Source organism: Molossus molossus, unplaced genomic scaffold, assembly GCF_014108415.1.
Source record: "Molossus molossus isolate mMolMol1 unplaced genomic scaffold, mMolMol1.p scaffold_m16_p_14, whole genome shotgun sequence".
Lineage (NCBI taxonomy): Eukaryota > Metazoa > Chordata > Mammalia > Chiroptera > Molossidae > Molossus > Molossus molossus.
In genome coordinates, this window is record NW_023425349.1 from 22,161,166 (window position 1) to 22,184,101 (window position 22,936).

The 22,936-nt window shown below is 46.4% G+C and overlaps 1 protein-coding gene across 6 annotated transcripts in view; it reads right to left on the reverse strand.

Moving 5' to 3' along the window:
* Positions 1-22,936, reverse strand: part of PALM2AKAP2 (PALM2 and AKAP2 fusion) — a 320,709-nt gene that overhangs the window by 176,388 nt on the left and 121,385 nt on the right. For 2 of the 6 annotated variants that reach the window (XM_036260615.1, XM_036260617.1), the window contains exons 6-7: positions 17,446-17,547; positions 6,394-7,089 (exon numbers count right to left, since the gene is read on the reverse strand). The exons of 1 other annotated variant lie outside the window; for it this stretch is intronic. In XM_036260615.1, the coding sequence (XP_036116508.1) occupies positions 6,394-7,089; positions 17,446-17,547 (798 nt within the window). Of the gene's footprint in view, positions 1-4,631; positions 7,090-17,445; positions 17,548-22,936 lie in introns of those variants that run through there. 3 more of the 6 variants (XM_036260616.1, XM_036260619.1, XM_036260621.1) reach the window with 3 other exon arrangements.

Here is a 22,936-nt window from a genome sequence, read left to right on the forward strand (position 1 = left end):
GTAAGCTTTATATTGTGGGTTTACACGCTCATGTAGACAAAGAGCCAAATGCTTCTGACTCACCTTTTCACACACGTTACTCAAATGCACCACAGTGAGTGGTTCCTTCACCTCAAATGTAGCAATTACTCCTTAAATCTGTCCGAGAGTTGGATTTTGTTAATTGCCGGGTTTGGCTTACATTTAAAATAGCTATCTCCTAAAAAAAAAATAAATAAATCAAAAATAGCTATCTCCTTCTAAAAGATCATTATATATTATGATTATAGATGGAGCCCAGAGAGTTCTCAAGCCACATCACAGTGTCTCTAATGACCGTTGTAGAAAGTTTGCTCTTACAAAGTGGGTCTGTTTGGAAGAACTGGACTTCATGCAGTGGCGGTGCAAGGGCAGGTCACCGACCTTTGTTCATGACCCCGAGATCTGGGCTGATGCTACAGAACTCAACAGAAGGTTACCTACTGGAACGGAGACATAACTCAGTCAATCAAGGGTGTCTTCAAACTCAAGCTTCAGAACGCATATCAATTTCATTAGAAAAATATTTTTTCCTTAAAAAAATACATAAATGTAAACTATTCCATTTCTACAGCCGCTCCTTCCTCTCACCCATAGCATGCTCCTTGTCTTAGACCATAAGGAACGGGCACACCCATCAGTAATGACCCGATCACACCACTTGAGTCCATCTCTCTTGCTTTTTTAAAGCTGTGCCAATTATGCTGAAAAATATGCTCCCAAACTCGGGGGGGTAGGGGGGTCCACAGGTGCACGTCCCGCCCAGTGGGAAGGACGGCAGGTCACGTGGCCCACCCAGGAATGTCAGAGTGTGATGTGACAGGCCAAGATGAGAACACAGAATGGGTTTGGTTGATAGATGAGCCAAGGCAATGCCCGAGCTATGCCCACTGTATTCCCCTGGGGCCAGACCAGCAAGGTTCTGCCTCAAGGCTCCTATGATGAAATTCACAGCTCTGAAGAGGGCTGGGCAGGGGTGGGAAGAGAATGTTGTGTTAATACAGCTTTGGAGTACAACCTGCGTTTTTGTAAAAGGACAGAAAAGAAGAACATAAACAGTGATGCTAAGGCAAACTTTCAAATGGCACATCAGAAGTCTTCTCTCGTCATTCATTTTGTTAACATCACAAGGCAGATACATTCTGTAAACATATATACCATACAGTACATTAACCATAGGGAAATAAAAAGAAAGCCACCCTGTAATTCTTTTCTTTCTGTGTTTCTGTTCTTTCATTCTAAAGAGGACTGCCTGAAGTCTAGGGAGAATTTTGTAGCTCAAGAGACATGCTTTTCTTTTGCTAAGAATGCAGTCAGTGACTTGCAAAAAAGAGCCCCAGGTGACTCGTAAGAGGCAGTATGGGGAGAAGATGACCATTCACACCTCAACCTGTAGAAACTTAGAAAAGAGTCACAAAATATAAAAAAGTCTTTGCTTTCAGGAAACATTTTGTTTTCCTGCTTTGTAAAAGAGAGCACTGAAAAACTGTTCCTTTGTTTTTGTTTTTTATAAAAGTTAAGGCTGTCCAGATCTTAGATGCAGAAAGTCTGTGGTCCCCTAAAATTACATGTTATATTTTCACATTGAAAGCAGGTTCTTTGTTGTTGTTTGTTTTTGTGTGCGTGTGTTTTTGCGCTACACTTCTGGCCTTATGTTAGACTGGAGTGGAGAGGGAGGCAGAGACCTATTTAAGTCATATAAAAATTAAGAGGGGGGGCAAGGCTGGTCTAAGGATTTCCCAGTGAAATTGCCCTTTGAAACCTTGAGGATGCAATCTTTATTCTATTCCTTTCTACATTCAAATAATCAGTGTTTTGGTTTTCATTAGAATGGGCATTTTATTATGGACTTTGCTGAAGCTATAAAAACACAGACACACAAGTGCACTGTGCTCCTCAGAAAAGACTAGAAAATGCAGGACAACTCTCTTGATAAGACCAGAAGAGGCTACATATTGAAGGTGAACTGGCAGCAGGCCTCAAAGACCCCACGTTGCTCCTGACTCCGAGCTGTTCTGTGATGTACGCTACGACTCCTACAACTCGTGCACCCGCCGGTGGTTACCCAGCAGGACAAGGGGGCCTTCTGGTTCTGTCCTAAGCAGTGGGGTTCTTCACACCTGGCTTAGCACATCGAGCTTCTAAAAGACTGCATATTTACAAAGTTTCTGATCTTATGTCTCAGCTCTCTGAGAATCTATGGTTTCAATAACACGTGCATCTTGCAAAAATACAACATGAAACTGCTCGCCTTGGAATTTGTTGTCAGCAAAGTAACATCGAGGGAGATGAGAATATTCCCACAAGGAATGGGGCCTTCAGTGAGTTCAACTCCACAGTGGGGGCTAGTGACAGAGACAGCTGAGCTTCTAGATTTAAGTAAGAACAAAAGACATCTTCTGTGCGTATTTTGTCTATGTTCATCTGTGTTTTATTTATTTATTTATTTTTAAAGTGAATTTATTGGGGTGACATTGGTTAATAAAATTGTATAGGCTTCAGGTGTGCAATTCTATAATACATCACCTGTATATTGTATTGTGTGTTCACCACCCCGCATCAAGTCTCCTGTTCATGTCTTTTAAATAGACAGGGTTAATGTTTTTTAAAACATTGAACCACCAGCTCAGTGGTTCGATTTTTGCCTCCATCTATACCCCTCCTCCTCTTTTGCTACCTGTTCATTCATTGGAATTAAATAAATGGTCATTGCCAAGGGAGTTCTGTGGTTCTTTGAAATGAAAATCTGTAGAAGTGAAGAGAAATAAGCTGTTTTCACACTTCGCCTCAACATTTCGCTTCAGAGATAGATACTGCATCTCTAGATATAGAGTTTCCCCTCTTTTATAAAAACTTAACCCTACCCAAAGTAAAATATTCAACTTGCATGTAGGAAAAATACATTTATCATCAGGAGTAAGATGGAATAGGTGGGGATTTGAAGCAGACGCATGTCTATTAACATTTCAGAAAGAAGTCATGGTCAATAAGCACTAGAATTTGTTTCCTGAAAGTTTTTGAATAACTGTAGGTTGCTCAGGAGACTTGAAGGAAACTATGTTTTGGGTTTGGCCAGAAGGGATTCTCTAGTCCCTCATCCTCTCTACTTTCAATATTGAGTGGCATTACTGGACATTGTCCAATCACTGTCAAAGCCGACTAATTTTTGCTTATATTAGGAATTAAAAGAGGTACAGGTAAAAAATAAAATCCTTGTAGTTTGTCCTATTACACATCAAAAGAAAAAAAAAAGTCAAGGATATACCAGTCACCAAGATTTTTCAGGATATGTAAGGTTAAATGTATTTTAACTGTTAAAGGATCTTTAATTCAATGGCACTGAAAATCTATTTATAAACAAATAAAATATCCTTTCTCCCCTTTCCATTTAAAAGGGAGCTAATTATACAATTTAACAAGGAAAGTCCAACTAACCATTAGTTCAAAAAAGACCATGGTTTTGCAGCATCGTTACTGATTCTCTAATTAGTCTGGTTATGTAAGTCAGTACACAGAGAATGCCCAAGACAGCAGGGGAGGAAGAGTGTTCATTACTCACAACTTGATATTTTCCTCATGAAGGGCAGTTACTTGTTGCTATAGGTGGGATTATAGGTTTCATCCCATAAAAGCACTGGCTGAGCCTGAATCCCTCACTACAATAGGAGAATGATACAAAGTATGCAAATATGTGTGCCATATTCAAACACACCTGCATTTACTGTGGCCAAAAATCATTTTAGTAAAAGCAACACATCTTACTTTAAAAACCATTACATGATCAGCGTCATAGGAAAAGTATAGAGAGCACTGGAATTCATAGAATTTGCTAATCCCTCTAATAATAATTGATTATCACTGGTCTTTTAGGTCTTCCATGCAGTGAGAGGTGCACATCCTTTTCTTCATGAGAAACTAGTTCACTGATGGAAGAAAAGGCAGGTCATTTCAGGGAATTATCTGTCCTAGAAGACTCTGGTTCTGTTCATCAGCCAGCAAGCCCAAGGGTTCCACGTTCCACCATTCCACTCATTAAATGAACTTTTAAAAATTCACGTCCAATAGTTTTAATGCCCAAGGGAATAAAAAAAAAAAAAAAGATAAGCTATGGTAAATTTTGTTTTCTTTCTTAAATAAATTATTTAAATAATAGACTGTCCCAAACATTGAAATGATTTTCTTTTTCTATGTAAATAGGTGGATCTGGCCTGTCATGTTCTTTAACATTTAAATAATGCTTAAGTGACCATTTACTGAGGAGCATGAAGCTGGGGAATGGTGAGATTTATAGGCAGTAAAACCAGGTGTTACTTCTAGAGGACAGAACAGCTTTATCCAACTGTAGCTGCTTTGGTGAACCTGAGATTTGGAGGTAATTCCCTCAGCTCTTCAACACCAGGCACGGATGAAATCATTTTAGAAAGCAGAATTAGCTCCTTTATTTTCCCCTTCTTTACCTTGTTTTGTTTACAGATTGGTGATAACATGACTCACTTTGTGCTCATTAAAGTGTCATTATTAGAGAAAAATTAACCTTGAACAATAAAACATATTTTTTTTTTCAATTAGAATGCATATAATTTCAAACCAAGAAATAAAAAAAAAATGCTAATAGATTTAGCACTGAGAAAGCTATTTCGGGCAAATTTAGTTAGTTCTGTAGTCAGACTCTCTTAAGACTACCTTATTTTTTTCTCATCTACTTTTCACAGAAATTAGACTTAATGCAGGTTTTTTGAAACTATGTTCTATGGAATACAGATAATTTGGGGAATGATTTGCAACAATGCTATTAACATTTGGGCAAAAAACTTCAAGTTAAGACATCTTTGTCACTAAAATCAGTTCAAATGTGACATCTTAATTTTATTACCAGATGATTACTTTATTAAATGGTCCCTTTGGTTTTACTCTACTTGTGGCTGTTTGCTTTGGGGAGTGCTAAGGATTGATTTAAAGAATTGTTCATTGTGTTCTAGATAAAATCTACTCTTTGATGTTCTGAAATCTCCAGAAGTTTAAGAAATGTGATCTAAGAAGCTCAGCTACGTGCCACTCAGTCAACCAGTGTTTGTGGAACACATTTAAGCATTTAACCTTGAGAAGACAGGTCTTTCTTAATCTTTTCATTGTTTTGTGTTGTTTCGTTTTGTTTGTTTACATTTAAAATTTTATCTTGAGGGGTGGGTAAACCTACATGCTGATATTACGGGAAACATTCCCTTTCTCGTGGGGACAGAAAGAAAGGAGTGCAGACGTGAGGCTGTGTAATCAACCGGGCAGGGATGAACGGGTGATTCAGTTACAGCACCATCCGCACGGACGTGGAAGTGTGGTCACAGCCGCCACTGTAGGTCAGAAAGACTGTTCTAGAAATATGGTCACTGCAGAGATACGCCTCAAAAATGATCCCTTCGTTGAAAATAGATGAACGTGATCAGAAAACATCCGTGAAAATGAAAACAATAGAAAAATGTACATTGCTTTGAGACAATAGAAGCAAGGCTCGTGAATTTGCCTAAGTTTGGAGTCACTACTGGATGCTGAAAACAATGTTTGTTTCACGTCCTTAGAAAACTAAAAAAGTGGTGCTTCTCATATAAAGGGTCCATCAGTTCAGCCATGAATGAGGGCCAGCTGCTGACGGGCAGGTCAGGGAGATCAGTCCCTACGTTTCAGCAGTGACAAGCACTGGGTTCTTTTACATCAGCTTCATTTCAGGGTTAACAGAAGGAAAGCCATAGATGCACAATACTGTAACCTGGAAGCTTATGTAAGGCAGCAAAAAGCATCACCCTAGATCGGACAGACTAAGTAAGGTCCACTTTTGGCTACACTAGCAACCGGCTGGAGCCAACGGCATTTTGCCACACAAGATATAAAAGCAAAGAACCACAGCGAGGGAGGCCAGGGGGACGCCAGCGACGTGGCGATGTGTGAGCCCAGGGTGGGAACACGCTACACAATGAAACCCCGGGGCCGCTGGGTTTGATTCCAGTCAAGTGGATTAAGGCTGCTAAATAGCTCGCTGATGTGAAGAGTCCATTCCAATCGAGCAGTAAGGAATTGATTCCCTCTTGAAGACACAAGGAAAGGTTTAGAGGAAAAGCAGGTTCTTGGAAAGAATGAAGCACACACATGCACGTGGTCTCTGAGGTGAGGGAACTGGAGAAAAATGAAAGGGGAAAAAATAAGAGAGATCAAAGCAATCCAACTGCAAGGCAGGCAGGTGCTGGCTTCCAGTTCACAGTATTGCAGTTAGTGGTACAGTGAGGTCTGCGTAAGTGGCGGAGAGCCCAGAGGCTGCCCGGAAAAGGGGAGAAAGAAGTGGTCACATGACAACACAGCATTGACAGCGCTTTTTCTTTTGGGTACCTGGGGCTGGCTCTGTGGCCAGGCTCTCTTCCTTCCCTTCTGGGGACGAGGGCTCTGTGGTGTCTGAGATCGGCCTCCCAGACACAAGCTCGGCTGCGTTCCCATCAATAGTGGACACGTCCGTCACCGTCTTCTCCCTCAACGACTTCTCATCGTCTTCGTCAATGAGGACCAATTCAGCCTTGATGGTTTCATCGTAGCCTAGCACCTTTTTAGTCTCCTCTTCATCCTCGATATTTTGGTAGCCCATGAAAATCATGGTGACGGGCTGATCCAAGTTTGCCTGCGGCCCTTCAGTGCTGGGGGCCTGGGCCTGCTGCCCTGGGTTCCCGGAGGAGTGATCCTTCCTAGACTTATGAACCATTTCTAACTTGGCCTCTTTGCAGAGCACGTGTTCCTTAGGGTGGCTGAGGCTCCCATCTGCGATCACAGTCCTGTCTGACACGGGCCCTCCTCTTACGCTTGATTGTCCGGCCTTCTGAATAAGCTCTTCTACATCCTTGGAGCTCAGTCTGTGCACTCCGTTTTCTACTACCGTGCCTCCCGAGCGCACCTCATACACTACTTTGGTACCATCGTCACAGACCTTGACTCCTCTCTGATGGACCCCCTCTGGGCCAATGGTGGATGCAGAGAGAATCTTGGTCTCTCCTGTGTGTTTGTCTGTCTCCACATTAATTTCCATGGCGTACACAGCTTGAATGAAAACAAGAGAAAGGAAGTGCATGTTACAACAAAAAAAGCCAGTGAATGGTTAATTGCCAAACAGACAAAAAAAAGGTTCTGTGCCCTGTCTAGTCTAACGGCCAAGCATCGTGAGTGTTAGAGTGAGAGCACATCGTGGGCAGAGGTGGTGCTGTGCGTGAGTCACGTGGCAGCCCGGTGCACGGGGAAGACAGGGGTGCAGGCACCGTATCTCCGGGGCACACACCCTTCTAAGGAAGATCTGCTGCAACAGGGCCACGGGCGACTGTTTAGAGCCGGTGAGTGAAACCGCAGGGAGGCTGGCAGCATGCGAGTTTGCCTTGATGGACAGCTCACCCTGGGCTTAGAGACAGTTTTTGTTTTGTTAATTTTTTTTCTTTATTGATTTTAGAGAGAAAGGAAGGGAGAGAGAGACAGAAACATTGATTGGCTGCCTCCTGCATGCCCCCTACTGGGGATGGGGCCCACAACCTGAGCACATGCCCTGACCGGGAATCAAACCGGCGACCTCTTGGTTCCATGGGTCAGTGCTCAACCACTGAGCCACACCGCCTGGGCCTTAGAGACAGTTTTATAGCCCTTGGCTAAGATGTATCCTAGTTCCAAAGTCTTATATCTTTTTTTAACCCTTTCAAGTGTTCACCGCTTCTCCTACATTCCCCTCCACTGTTAATGGAGAAAGTAAAAGTTTGCAGGTGGGGCGTGGCTTGTCCCCCACTGCACTATAAAATCGGACTACTTGCAAAAGCTACAAACACAGCAAGACGATGTGCTCTGTGTGTACTTCAGTCACTTAGCTCGGTTTCTCAAAGGAGAACCGGAAAAGGAACAAGACAGAGGTGGCGTCATCCCATGGCACTGGAGTCTGAGGACGAGGACCGCAGAAGGCCCCTTTCCTTTGCCACGCGCCCAGTGCCAAGTCCTCGCGATCCTGCCCCATACCGCCTTTCTCACCTGTCACCTCTTCCCGTTCCGCTGCCACTACTCAATCTGAGACACTATTTCCTCACCCCTGGATTATTGCAGGAGCTTCCCATCTGGTCTTCCTGCTCTGTTCTCACCTCCAGCCCCTCCCGAATCCACCGCCGCCCGTCCAGGGCTCGTAAGGACCGGCTCTTTCCTGTCCTAGAGTCTCGTGTGTACCTTGGAGGCACACCTTCTGAATGTGAGGAAACTGGGCATCAGACCTACAGAGCCGATTCTCCCCAGGCACCTTCTCCCTGGATGACCCATGGATACATCAGCCTCTCTGCAACTTCAAAATGAAATCCATCTTCTCTCCAATCTCCCCAGAGTCTTGGTGATAAATAATTACCAGTACCACCTAGTGTCTCTTGAGGGAGAAGGCTCAGAACCGCACGGCATTTGTTTGTCTTTTTCTTCCTAATTACCCAACAGCCAAACAACCGCTGAGAGTAACTAATTGCATTTCATCACCACTGGGCTAGACCCCCCTCTGCTCTCTGCTCGGTGCCTGGTGTCCCATTTACCTGCCACTTACCTCTTCTCCTGGCCAGAGGGCAGAGGTAGCCTGAGGCTTGCTTTTGTGTGGCCAGTGGAGCACAGAATAGTTTTTATATTATTAGATGATGGTAACAGGAAAAAAAGGAAAGAAGGGAGGAAGGGAAGAAGGGAGGGAGGGAGGAAGGAATGAAGGAAGAAAGGAAGGAAGAAAAGAAAGGAAAACATATCAAAGAAGATGTAATAGAGATCATATGTGGTCCACAAAGTCTAAAATATTTGCAATCTGGCCGTTTACAGAAAAAGCCTGCTGACCCCCTCCAGCCTATGTGTCATCCTACCCAAGGTTACCTAACCCATAGATCCTCTGTGGGTTCCTCTGTCTGTGCAGGACAAACACCAAACTCCTACACCTGGCATGCAATTACCTGCAGAATTTGTCTGCAACCCTCCTTTCTAGGCTTGACTTGCAGCCCCGCCCACTGCGGCATAACAAGCTCCTCCCCATTCCCAGGACACTCCCATCCTTCCATGACTGCCTGCTGTGGGGTCTCTCTGCCTGGACCGCCTGTCACCCCTTCTCCCACAGCCTCCTGGAGTCCTGAGGCCCGTCTCTGTTCATCATTGCCCTCCAGCCCCTACCTCTTTCTCAATAACTTGCAAGTTCCCCAACTGTGTTAAGAAGATCCAAAATAGCTTTTCACTTGCATGGTCTGTTGCTCCTTTCCCTCTAACACAACCAAGTAACACCCTCCAACACCTAAACATGTCCTGCTTTTGTTAAGATCCCCTTCTCTTGAAATGTCCTTCTTTTGAGTTTCTGTGCATCCAAATGGGACTCGTCCATCCATGTCCAAGTCAACTGGCCCTCTTCCATACGCTGTCTTGGATCCTCCCATCTCTAAGGCATCCTTCTCTTAAGATCCTTTGAACACATCTTTTGAACCTCTCCAAAGGCACTAATACTTTTATCATATACTTCCACCCAGGAGTATAATGATTTGTGAGAATGTTTTATTAGCTCCACAGATTTTTAAGATCTCTGAAGGTTAGGTTTTGCCTGGTATCTTTTATGACTGCCCCTCCCCACTGTCACCTTCCTTAGAGTCTTGTGTACAGAAGGTACCTGATATACATACCTGTGAAACAAATATTACTAATGGAAAGTCTAGTTGGGTGGTCTCAGTCTAGTCACAGATACTTTGTATAATATGGCACCAGTGGAAAGGCACACACAGTAATTAATGTTTGAATTGGTTGAAGAAAACAGCACTGATATAATTCCATCTGCTTGTGTAATAAGATACAATCTGTTCACGGTTGACACTTAATTAAAAAGACTGAAGCAAAATCCAATGCTCGATTGTCATCGTGTCCGTTGTGAAAGTTTCACTGTTCAGCATAAAGATCTTGAGTTCCCTTAAGTGACACGATGGGAGGCCAACCAATATTTGTCATGGAGGTGCACGGGCTCACACAATGATGGTGACATGAGGAAAAAGATTTGTCTGTTATGTCCTGATTTTCCACTAAAAATGTGTAATCAGAAAAATAGAATTGGCATTTCAAATTTCTCCTGGGCTCCAAAAATTCAGTTCTTTAAATATCACACTTAGATTCCAAAGCGCATTTGTGGGTTAAATTATTATGTCTTAGCCCTATTAATACACTCATGGGACAGATTTATAAACAGAAAGGTAAGAATGATGATTAGTTGTAGGTACAATATTTAAGCATCTCCCAAATATCCAGCAATATGCAAACAAAATGACACCCTTACCTGCAATCAATACAGAGTATGGAATAAAATATTTCTGTTTTTGTATCCATATGCTAGGATATACATTATCAACATGGGTATCTTTAGCGATATCCCTCTCCCTCTGCCCACCCATGAGAATGCTGTCATTGCTAGTCTATTTTCCCCTTCGCCACCCTTACCCTCAACCTCATTTTGTCTCTGCCTGTTTAGGAACAGGGACTGGGCAGAAAGGAGGGATGTTGAGATGTTCTTTGCTAGAAGGGTTAAGTAGATCCACACAGTCAAGAGTTGAGAAAGATGGAGCTCAGTGAAAAAGAGAGTAAAAGCTGTGTGAGATGCAGACAGAGAAGGAACAGTGTGGTGTCAGATGGTGCTTTGGAGACAGTGATAAGTGGAGGGAAGAAAGAAAATATGACAAATATGTCCAGGTGGAGATACGCACTGGATTCCTTTTAATATCCCTCTGAAAATACAGGTAAAGAACAGAGTTCCTTTTTTGTTTGTTTGTTTGTTTGTATATGCCTGTGATTTTAAACTGTATTGTGTTAAGTGTGACGTGACTCTGGATCTGAACCCCATGTCACACGGTTTCATTAGGGCTACACATCACTATTTACATTTACATGTTGTACACCGTTCTTCTAACATTTTTAGACTATGAGGGTAGGACATTTTAAGACATTTTTTTTATTATACAATAAACCTAGATACATTATGCCATCCAATACAACCTTGTCTGTAGGAAGCACAGATTTGTAGCCAGTTTCTCCATGGTTTGATCTCACATTCCTTGCCTGCATTTCCTCTCTTCACTAGTAAAGGGCACTTAGGTGAACACTGAGAAGCTCTGGCTTAACACAAAGGCAACATTTATTTATTTATTCATTTATTTATTGTTAATTCTTACCCAAGGATATTTTTTCCACTGATTTTTAGAGGGAGTGGAAGGGGAGGAAGTGAGAAAGGGAGAAACATTGATGTGAGACTCATCAATTGGTCATTTCCCACATGTACCCCAACTGGGGCGCGGAGGATCAAACTTGCAACCCAGGTATGTGGCCTTGACAGGGAATCAAACCCACAACCCTTTGGTGCAGGGGCTGATGCTCTAACCACTGAGAACACCAGCCAGGGCAACATTGAGACTGCATGGATACATATGAGAGAATGTTTTTAGACATTCAGAAAACCACACAGGAGGCACAGACATTTACCTTCAATGTGTTGTTTATGAATAAGCACTTATATTTTGCTCCAGTTCTCAGCCAATAATATTTCAAATGTGAACTAGGGTAGACAGAAGCAGGAGGAAAATAAGACTTGCATTTTAAATTCAGCATTTTGTTTCTGATGCACGCTGTAAAAATTCTCCTGCGTTCACTGTTGCCCAGGAGTATGTACCAAGGCCCTCTCACTTAATCATGCCCTCACCTCTACCCACAAAGAATACTCTCCAATCCATCCTTCTCGCCCCTCAAGTTTCCCCACGCCTCAATGACACCACAGTCGGTGCAGTGACCAGGGTCCTGTGCTCATCTCACTGAAAACAAATGAGGAGGGGGTGATGCTCAGGACAGAAGACTTTCTGGGGAGCCCCGAAAAGAGATTTTGAAGGAGCACCAAGGACATAGAAGTATTAGAAGAAAAGCTCTCTGAAATTTCCTGGAGGAAGGATCTGGAGACAGAAGAAAAGAAAGGATACCATGGGAAGGGAGTTTCAGTGATAGGATGACTCAAGTCTGGAAGTATGTTCTCATGAAATAATCATTTAACTATTGATCTCCAAACAGGGCATACTGAAGACAACAAGACTGCAGCATGCAAAGCATTTCTGTTACTCCTTCCAACAAGACAGGGGAGTCACACGTTCATTTTGCTCATGAACAATAAGAACCAAAGCTTCCAGTTTGGGCAGTGGGTGTGAATGAATGAACCGGCACTTTGACTGTGGGCCTCGGGTTCGGTGGGCTCGGTTCTTACTCGCCCACAGCGCTCTGGTCAATGAGGAGCACCACTCTGAAGACGCAGAAACGCTGTAATGGGGGTGATGGTCCCAGTCTCAGGGTTCTGAAAACGCCAGGCTGGGTTAGAGTGGAGGCCCTGGGGAAGACACCTGCCTACCAACCAGGGTGAGGGAGGGATGAGCAGCTACTGGGCCTGGCATGCGGCAGCACCCAAAGAGATGGGTCTGAGGAGCACAGAACGCTGGATTCCCATCCCAGTGTATTTCCCCGGCCCTTTCACTGTCTTGCTCTGCGTTACTTTCAGCTCTAGCAAAAGGAGAGCAGTTGTAAGGGCTAGAAGGAGCCCAGGGGACAGGAAACAAGGACACGTGACAGTCGAGGGAAGGGGAACCAACGGACACTATTCCATTTCAGAACCAAGCCAACAGCACACACAACGAGAGCCTGCGCTCCGTAAGGACAGGGAATTCAAGCACTGCTGAATCCTGGGACACCACCTTCTGCCAGCTCCCTTCCTTTGACTCGCTGTGCTCCATGGGAGGAAGTACAGGCGGAGGGGCTGGATGTCAAATATCAAATGTCATTAGTCAGTACGATGGGAGGTGTCAGAAGGAGGGAGAAAGACAGTGGGTCTGAGTTCCCATCCCGATGACACCCCTTCTTTGGGTCTCACTTTTCCCATTTGCACTATGACGGGTATCCAGCTGTGGTATTCTAGGGTGCTACCAACATCGCGTGTGCTCGTGAGACGGTGATGTGCGGAGTACAATAGGAGGGTAGCAGGCAGCCAGAGCATGACCGTCACCCAGAAGTGAAAGCATCCCAATACAATGAGCACTCAGTAGCTGGCATCCCTTCTGGACTGTGGAAGAGAAGCAGTGCACATGTGTGGCTTACTGAATGAACATGCATCCATGTGCAGTCCCGTCCCTCGGGCACGTGATTATACATATATATATATGTTCACAACTCTTGAGGCTGCAAATATAAAACTGACTCTTGTGATGTCAGCAACAGTGAAGATGAGGAAATCAACTCCAAGTAGATTCTCCCTCTCATCCCAGAGGGTAGTTTCTAACTTCAAAAGCCAGTAATCAAAAATGTCTTTGAATAATTGTTCTCCCAGGACACCTCAGTATTCACAAAAATAAGTCGGCAAATATGTGATGTCGATGAATAACAAAAGCAAAAGCCTATTTCTCGTATCTGGTTTTGCTTCCCTGTTTTTGGTCACGAAGGACAGTCTGCAGAGTGCTGGAAGGGCTATTGCTAAGAGGGAAGTGAAGACTGGAAGTAACGAACACCCAGGGATATAGATGCTCGGGGCTCTGGGCCCAGGGCCCCAGTTCCCCTATTGGTGAATTTGTCTCAAGATTCTTGTATACCAGGAACGGTGCTGGAGGCAGACACTCAAAGTTCTGATTTTCAAAAAGGAGAAGGGAATCCCATAAACTACATAGAAGCGAGCTTGACATCATGGCTGGCTAAATTCAAACAGCAGAGACCATCGTCCATCGTGCATCGGTCCATCAGGAAGACACTGTGCAGACGAACCGCATTTTCTTCTCTGTTCAAAGTCTCTAGACAGATCAGGCAAGTGCCAGGGACACAGCACCTCTGGATGACCATCAGGCCCCTTATATTCCTATGGACAAGACAGAAACATGTGCCTGGCTGTCAGGACAACCGTCGGGACTTTTACTTGTTGGACGACCACGTCCCGCAGGTGCAGACTCCGGGTTCCCACGCGCCAGGAGAGCCTTGCAGGCCTCTGGCTTCGGTTCCAGCCCCGCAACGTTTTCATCAGTGAAATGATGACAAATGATGAAGGCTTGCTTTTCAGATGTGAGGTGAGAAGTAAGGCTGTGAGGGGCCACAGCCACAAGCTACAAAGGACGCCGACAATAAAGAGGGTTGTTTCTACTTTCCGGACTGTTAAACCCTTTATGCAGAAGGAACCTGATACAGAGACACATCCTGCAAACACCAGCATGGAGGAGCTGCCGTGTTTGACATGGGAGAGAACACTGAGCCCCTGGCTGCAGTGGCCCCGTGAGAGCCCCCCACCCCTGCACGTATGGGGGACAATCTAACAGGAAGGAATTTAACAGTCAGATCGAATCTACAAGCTAATCTCATCCTTATTTTTGCCTTCTGAGATTCAGAAATAAAGACTTTGGTAGGCGCTTGAAGCAGTGTGTGGGGAAGAGACCACACCGCCCCCTGAAATGACTGGAACGATGACCACACCGGCCAAGGAAATGAGGCTGAGCAGAGGCACATGCAGAAGGACTCTGAGGCTTCACTGTAGAACCTGGAGGTGAAAGGCCATGACGCCAATGAGGGGACCTTGGGCATCACGTCCGGCTCCGAGGGTGAGCAGCCCCTCCCAGAGGGTGCAGGGCAGCTGGGAGCTCTTCAGGAAGATGAGGGACAGAGTGCGGCATGTTCCGAGGGGAGGGACAGGGATGGTGGAGGGTGTCTCAAAGCAATCGCATCACCTTGGGACCAGTGAAAGAGGGCTGTGGGCATAAGGGGCTGTCACGTGAGGATCTGGGAAAGACAGGAAATGATAGTTATTTTCAAATACTTGACGGGAATCAGAACTTGGATGTGTTCTGAGTGGCTCCTGGGGCAGGGTAAGGACCAGTGCGGGGAAGAAGAGGACAGACACGTGATAGCTCCATCGGAGGCAGGACTTCCCAATAGTCAAAACCAATTCTGGACAGCAGGCGCCACTGGAGGAGACCAAGCTCTAGCCACAGGGGTGTGTGACCCCAGTTCGAGACCCTCTTTGCAGGGCTGCTACACCCTGACTTCCATGTTTGATTGGAATAGATGCCTCTTAATTCTGGAAAGCCATGATTCTAAATATATTCTCATTTATTCAGAATCCTAAACCTCCCCAACTGCAAGCAACCAGAACATCTGTCATCATACTGAGTAATGACAAGTGACATTTGCAAAAATGGTCCTACGTTTGTGTAAATCGCCAAAAAGACGTTCCTAAAGCAAGACGTATGATACCTAGAAAAATTGTAGTGGTGACTGCCACCAGTTGGAGTGGTATCCATGCTCTGTATAGTGACCACAATGACAATGGAGCTGACCACAATTTCCACCCCAGTCTGGACAAGGAAGGACACCCCAGCAAATGCAAGTCCTTCCACAACTCTGCTCATATTTCCGCAGTGGATGCATTTACAAAAATTAGCCCTTTAATAAACAAAAGTACACGTTAAACTTACTTTTCAAAAGATTCTCATTACATAATACTTTTTTTTTAACGGTTTATTTATTTACTTATTTATTTTTAATCCTCACCCGAGGACATTTTTTTCTACTTTTTGTTCAGATAGAGTGGGAGGGAGAGAGAGAGAGAGAGAGAGAAACATCGACGTGAAAGGGACACATCAAGTGGCTGCCACCCGCACGACCAACCAGGGCCGGGGACAAACTGCAACCGAGGTACGTGCCCTTAGCGGGAACCAAACCCGGGTCTCTCTAGACAGCAGGTTGATGTTCTACCGCTGAGCCAAACCGGCCAGGGCTCATTACATAATACTTTTTAAGAAAATGCATTTGCTCTTTGGATCACTGTTTTTGCAACACCTCTCCATGTGAAGGATGCCAGGCTGTGACATTGTGTGTATTCCTACACACACAGCACTACAAGCACACCCACGCCACTCGCAAATGTAATGCTCCCTGACGACCACCGCTACGCAAATCCTTTCCACGTCTCCTAAAAATGAGTTCGTGTACACTGCCCACCCCGGCCCCACAAGCTGATCCACTAGCCGGATCCCACTGCGTGTCCTGTGAGGTGTGGAAACATGTGGGGAGGGGCTGGAAAGCTTTTTCCCCACAACTTGGAAACTACCAACTCCCAAGTCTCTAATGACAACCAGGAAGGAGGGTGACTTTTGAACAGTTATTACCCAAGTTGATCTCAGAAGCACACTGTGCAGCTCAAGGCATGGCCAACAAGTCCCCCTAGCACAGCTCCAGGCTGCAAGGTCTGCTTTATCCATCCTGTAACCATCCAGGGAAACATGGACCGGACCCCACTTCCGGTCCCACCCAGCCCTAGAACTCTGTGCCTCTGTACATAAAGCTAAGATGTTTACAGACAAACCCAGTAGGTATTTACTTTTAATCAGTGCATAGGACAAATATGTCAATACTTATTTGCTGGTTCATTTTACTTTTGCATTCAGAAAAGGAGGGATTATTTGCTTCATAAAATATTCAGGTTGGTCCAGATAAAAGATTCCCTCTGGCTTAAAAAGTTCATGATTGTTTTGTTTCCTATAAGGTGACATCAAGTGATTTGTTTTCAACATAAACGTACCTAGATTGTGGAAAGGATAATCTGACATCATACTCGAATTCACCCATCTTGTCACTAAAGGTGCCACCTTGGCCATGCTCTACCTTGTTTACCCCGGACACTCGGGGCATTTCTGCACAGAGCAAACAGGTCGATAGAGAGTCGTTCATTGCTTGTGTCCTTCCAGTCTGACGTCTGAGGCACGTTCTCATTGAACAGAGCGAAGCGTAGTTCTCTCTATACTTACACTCATGAATGTATTATTCTCTAAAATCCACGATTGGGAGAAACATTAGCAAGAAACACATTCTTGAAACTGCTGTATTTCCCCGCAAATATACCACGGTAGCTAAGGAGTAACCCCAGAAATAGGAAGGCTTGGAAATACATGTTCACAATATACACACAGCTCGAGTCCCAATGGATCCCGGCAACACACTCACATTGCAAACACTTCCCACCCAGCTCCCATCACAGTTCATTTGATCCGGTGCAGTCAGTATGGAAAACAAAAATCCCTGGAGGCAGAGCACAGATGAACTTTGAGAATAAGGACAAATATAAACACACACACAAGAGACAGACTCCTCTGAAGCTGGAGGGAAAACACTCTCTGTCCTCAATACTCCCTCCCATTCGGTCCTCAATCAGTCAGTAGGGCCCAGTGCCTGCCCTGTGCGGCCACTGTATTCTATGCCCAAGGCTGGGTGCAGGACAGGGTCCCTCTACGTAAGAATGCCTGGGCATCCCTCATTAGTAAAGTGCAGGGAAATGCAAGCCCCGTGGCTAGTGCTGGCATCAAAACCAAACAGCTCCCCAGGACTTACCAGCTGCTCTGCTGGTCCCGTCCTGCCCAGGTGACGGTTCTGCTGTTCGTGAACAGAGGGTTGGCAGGTCGGGGAGCTGGGAGGAAATGCAATTTACTGCATCTGGTAGCAGAGAACAGGGAGTACAATTAGGCACAGTGTCGGGAGGCCAGTGGGTTCACTGCCGAGACAGCAGCTTGTCTGCCCTACATAACGGAGCTCCGGCGAGAGGATCCGGGTAAACAAAGAGAAGCGTTTGCCCAGTGGCTGGCATTCAGCAGAGTAGCTGAGGCAGGAGGGATCCTGGCCAGAGAGCTCAAGCCCAGGGCTGCTCTGTGTATTCAAAGATTCATCGGAAAGCTCTGGATCCTAAGAGTACAATGAGTTCAGGGCAGGGGAATGACATGGGCCAGTGAGAGCCATTATCAGCTTGGTGGGACCGACCAAATATGGGACATCCGACTAGAATTGTGCATCACACTGAAAAATTTGGGGCTCATGCCCTGAACTGGAAATTCTGCTTTATGCGTTTGACTCATTCAGAAGACCTGTTTTATAAGCACTTTTTAAAATTTCAATACTTCAATCGGTGCTTCAGGCAGAGTCCTGAGAGTCCAAACAACAGCAGCTACTGAACTCGCCATTGGATCAGTTGCAGAAAATGGTGCAGAACAGGGAGACCAGCTGGGTTTGGGAAAGACCCAGCCCATTCCAGAGGGGGGACCCCGGAGGGTGCGAACCTCAGTGGGGCACCCAAGTGTCGGAAGAGAGGAGGAAGCCACTGGGGCCAGACAAAGAGAAGTATCTGTGTGTGCCCCAGAGAGAAGTGGAAAAGCCAAGACAGGGAACAGTCTAGAAAGCTGGGCTCTATGTGATGTGATTCTTTCCTGTGTCCTAACCATGTCCCAGACCCTGGAATGTCGATCACTTATCAATAATCACATCGAACTGCTTACTGCGTATCTCCACTGAACACCCCTCAACTAGCCCACACTCAGCATGTCCAAAACGAACTCGTGTCTTCACGCTTCTGCTGCGCCCCTGTGCTCCCATCCCGCTCACTGGCAGCACCCTTCACTGCCCTTCCCCGTGCCCCCTAGCCTCTACCTCCTTCACCTCCCTCACACCCGACCCATCCCGTGTCCCTGTTGCTGCCACCTTGGTTCTGGCAGGTTTCCTCTGGCCTCTTGTAGTTTCATGCTGGAGAAGACCGCGGAGCCTACATTAGGAGCAGGGTTAGCTCCGTTCCGTGGAGGCCAGACTGTGTGCTGCAGGAATTGCTAAAACATGCAATACCTGACTGACCAGTCAGGGGCGCTGACCTCTTTCCCCTGGGTTGTCAAGTAAGAAAAAACGACAGCAGCCAACACAACAAGAGCCATCTGGCGTGAAAGAATCAAAATTATACCCACTTTTGGGTCAGATCGGCAAAAAATAGACTATTTTTCGGTGTGCCGCAGAGTTTTAGTAATGACTTTCTGTGTGCCGTGAGATGAGGAGGGCTGGGCATCGCTGGGCTGGACCACTGCTGACTCACGTAGGAGTCCGACAGTCCAGAATGTACAGATATTGGGCCATTTGGTTCTTCGTGCAAAGAACACACTCTGTGAGTGAGGATGGAGCAGTTTCTCTAAGAAAATGGGGAGAAGGAGCAGGAAACCAGGAGCAGGCAGGCCTCCGGTTGGAGTGGGGCTACCGTATCTCTCTCTGGGGCTGTGTATGCTGGGACTTGGACCCTGGGCGGGCAGACAAGGTTGAAGACCCTTTACTGCACGGAAGAAAGCCGAGCCTGAGATGACGGTGGGCTGGCAGATGGCCATGAAGCAGCCGGGGGCACACCCTGAACACGGGCTTGGATTTGAGCCCAGGCTCTGAGGGTAGCCACATGTCTGAAGTTGCACCTTCTTTTCTTTTTTCTTTTTCTTTATTGATTTTGGAAAGAGAGATAGAAACATCGATGAGAGAGAACATCAGTTGGCCGCCTCCTGCATGCCCCCCACTGGGGATCGGGCCCACAACCTGGGCATGTGCCCTGACCGGGAATCGAACCGGTGACCTCTTGGTGCACGAGCCGACACTCAACCACTGAGCCACACCAGCTGGACTGCACATTATTTTCTCTGTTGAATGGCCCTGCCAGTGTTCCTGAACTTGGGCTGCAGACCCTACTCTCGCTCCGGGAAGGGTCTGGACCCCAAAGCGGCACAAGGCAAGAGCAGAGACAGGGGCAGCTAGGAGTAAGCAGTCCTGTGGGGTAGGGTAGACTGCGAGCCATGGTCCGTGGGAAGAACGGAGCAGCCATCCGGGGTGAGAGGGGCAGTTTAAGGCACAAGAGACAACCAGGGCAGATTTACAGAACGTGTGAGTTTCACTGAGGATTTCCAGAAATCTGTGGAATGGGATCTTGGTAAATCTGACTTCCTGCATTTAAATGAGGGGCCGTTCCAAGCCATTAAAACCAGGTCAGAAGTCACAGACTGGTCACACATATGTCTAGTACAGTCTATACTAAATACAGCATGTCTAGGGCACCTCTGCGCACTGAAAGCTTCAGTAGCTGGAAACGAAACCTCTCACAGACGGGCTCTGTGTCTGGAAGAGCACGTGAGTCCTAGAGCTTATCTCTCAGTTTCCCCAGGAGGCGGCTCCCTGCCGGCGTGGACGAGTGATGGCGTTATCCTCGCCCATGGTCCCTGGCTACAAGCTAGAGGACCGCAGCTCTTGGAGGGCTGGACTACACGGCTTCCGCTAAGAGATAAGGGAGTGGCAATAAGTGGAGCGTGAGGAAGAGAACGGGGTGGCCCCCTCAATATATCATCAAGTAGCAAAGCCTCAGGTTATGCAGCCAGAGGGCTCTGATAGACTCACACAAGGCACAGCACACCGAGTCTCCAAAGCGTCCGTGGGAAATGTCTGCAAGTGGCCGCGGTCAATACATTGCCCGCTTCCTGCCCTGGTCACAGGGGTCTGTCATTACTCTCCCCACTGTCAGAGAAGGCAGTGAGAGTCAGAGCAGAGATTTAAGTGTGCTTACAGCACTGCTAAGATAGTTACTGTAGCAATGAACATACATAGCCCAAGCCAGAGAAACAAAGTTGATGAAAACTCCCCTGAAAATGTGAAGTCTGGGCAACCTGAAGACACCCTGACATCTCCCCACATCTGATACGAACGTTCTGATGTGGGGATGGCTCCAGGCCACCACAGACGGGGTGGGATGGGAACCTAAGGCCAGTGTCACACAGCGAGGACTCAGGGCCAGGACTTGCTTCCCTTGCCGGTTCCAGCCCAGGGTTTCACACCAGCACCTCCACCAGTAAAGGACAGAGCTAGCACTAGAAATACACCGTATGCAGTTTATAGTTACACAAGACACGGTGCCTATTTAAGGCAGTAAAAACAACCCGCCCAATTGACGAAGACGCCGCTATGTAACAAGTGTGCAGATGAAGGGAGGGAGGAAGGGAGGGGGGTTCAGAATGTATCTGGCTGGGAAATTCTGCTCATGATTGGAATACACTGGTCTTGACTGCCAGGGCTACCATGTGATCTAAAGCCATTGGTGACCCAGCAGGACAGTTCATTTGCTCTGCCATTCACAGGGTGACAGGCGCAGGGTACCTTGAAGTGGGCTCACGACACATGCGCACCAGCACTATCTCCCTGGCACGTTCCACTCGGCTGCTTTTGCTAATTATCTGAGGCCGCTGGTACAGTTAGTTATATAATCCTAGTTGGTCCTGGATTCTGTAACTAGCGTGTTTCGGAAGTTGGGTTTTTTATTAAGGTATTATTAGTCTACAGTCATTTTGTGTTAGTTCTTAAGTAACAACAGTTGATTGATTCTAAGAGGGTCTTGGCAACTCTGAAGTCAAAGGCCCTCAGACATTCAAGAACGAGAAAATGATCAGATGTTTCCCGGCTCCTTCGCTGGACGTGCTCCAGTTCTCACCCTCAGACCACAGGGACCCAAACACTGACCACATTCTTGGAAGGATGAATTTCCTCCTTCAGACTTCTTTCTTTGCCAGCAGACGTGGTGTGATGAAAACCCTCCCCTCTCTCCCACACCCAGCTAAATTATAACCAGAGGTGGCAGGAATCGTAATCCAGGGTGACAGGCAAGCCCCCCGAGACTTTTCCCTGGCCATTTATTGGGGTCCCTGAGACTTCGGCATCCTCTTAACTCTGAGGTTCCCCATCCTGTCAAAAAGCGACAGGGGACAGAGTCATAGCAGCAATTTCTGTGCAGGGTCCTTCCAATGAAGATCAGGTGTCTCCCCGCCTCTATGAGCTGCTTAGGTGAACAGAGGGAATCGGTGGGAAGTAACGCAGGAGGGAATGAGAGAAGTTCAGAGTGAAATGAAAGAGACTGTGGCGAGAGTTTATAATGAGGCTTCATTTCTGCTTGTTAACATGTCATAAATACATGGGTCTCTGTGCCCCGCACAGACCTCCAGGGATATGACACGCAGGCTCCTTCCCTTCCCTAATGAGAGAGAGAATTCCAGGAAAGGTCAAGTTTGAGAAACGAGAGAGAGGGAGAAAAAAAGTGAAGACATAAAAGGTCAGTGTGCACCCTTCTGGTATGTGGGTGTCTGGGGGGTCAATGTCCCAAACCCCATCCCTGCCTGATAATTACTGCACTGTTGCTGGCTACGTATACTGCCTCCAGTCCTCCCTGGCGCCAGGCAAACCCACTCTGTCCCATGCTGCCCCTCCAACCCCCCCCCAAACAAGCAAGGCACGTCCTCAGACCTCCAAAGCACAGAACAAGAGCCCTGATTTGGCCACACCCTGGAGAATGTTCTAGAACGGTCATTGGTACTCCTCCTGGAATCTCTGCAGGCTCGGTCCTGACCTGTCTCTGCCTCATGCACCAGGAAAATGAAGTTTAATCTAATCCCCTCCCAAAGATCATCCAGCTAGCCAAAATCCAGATCCTCTGCCCTTTATGTGCTGGGGAAAAAACAAAAACACATTACATTTTTTTCTCTGAAGCCAGAATTATGTTCAGTGCAAGTATCTTTGCTCATCCAGAAAAACATATTACCCATCCCTGCATTTAAACATTTTTCCCCATGTATTTCCAGATGACATTAAGAAAACGCTGATGTCAACCCTCATTCTGGCTCCTGATTCTCTTCCTAGTTCAGAGTTTGACTTTATAAGATCCAGGTGAGCAGATGGGATATGACCCTTCTGACAAGTCTGACATTTTAAAAAATATGTTTTTATTGATTTTTTAGAGAGAGAAATAGAAACATCGATGCGAGAGAGAAACATCCATCGGCTGCTTCCTGCACGTCCCCTACTGGGGATCGAGCCCACACCCGGGCATGTGCCCTGGCTGGGAATTGAACCAGGACCTCTCAGCCCAAGGGTGATGCTCAATCCACTGAGCCACACCGGCCAGGCAAGTCCGACATTTTGAAGCAGGTCTAAGGTGAGGGCCAGAGTGAAAGTGGGAATTGAGTGGTTTTGCTGGTTTCTAGCTAATCGAAATTTAGGG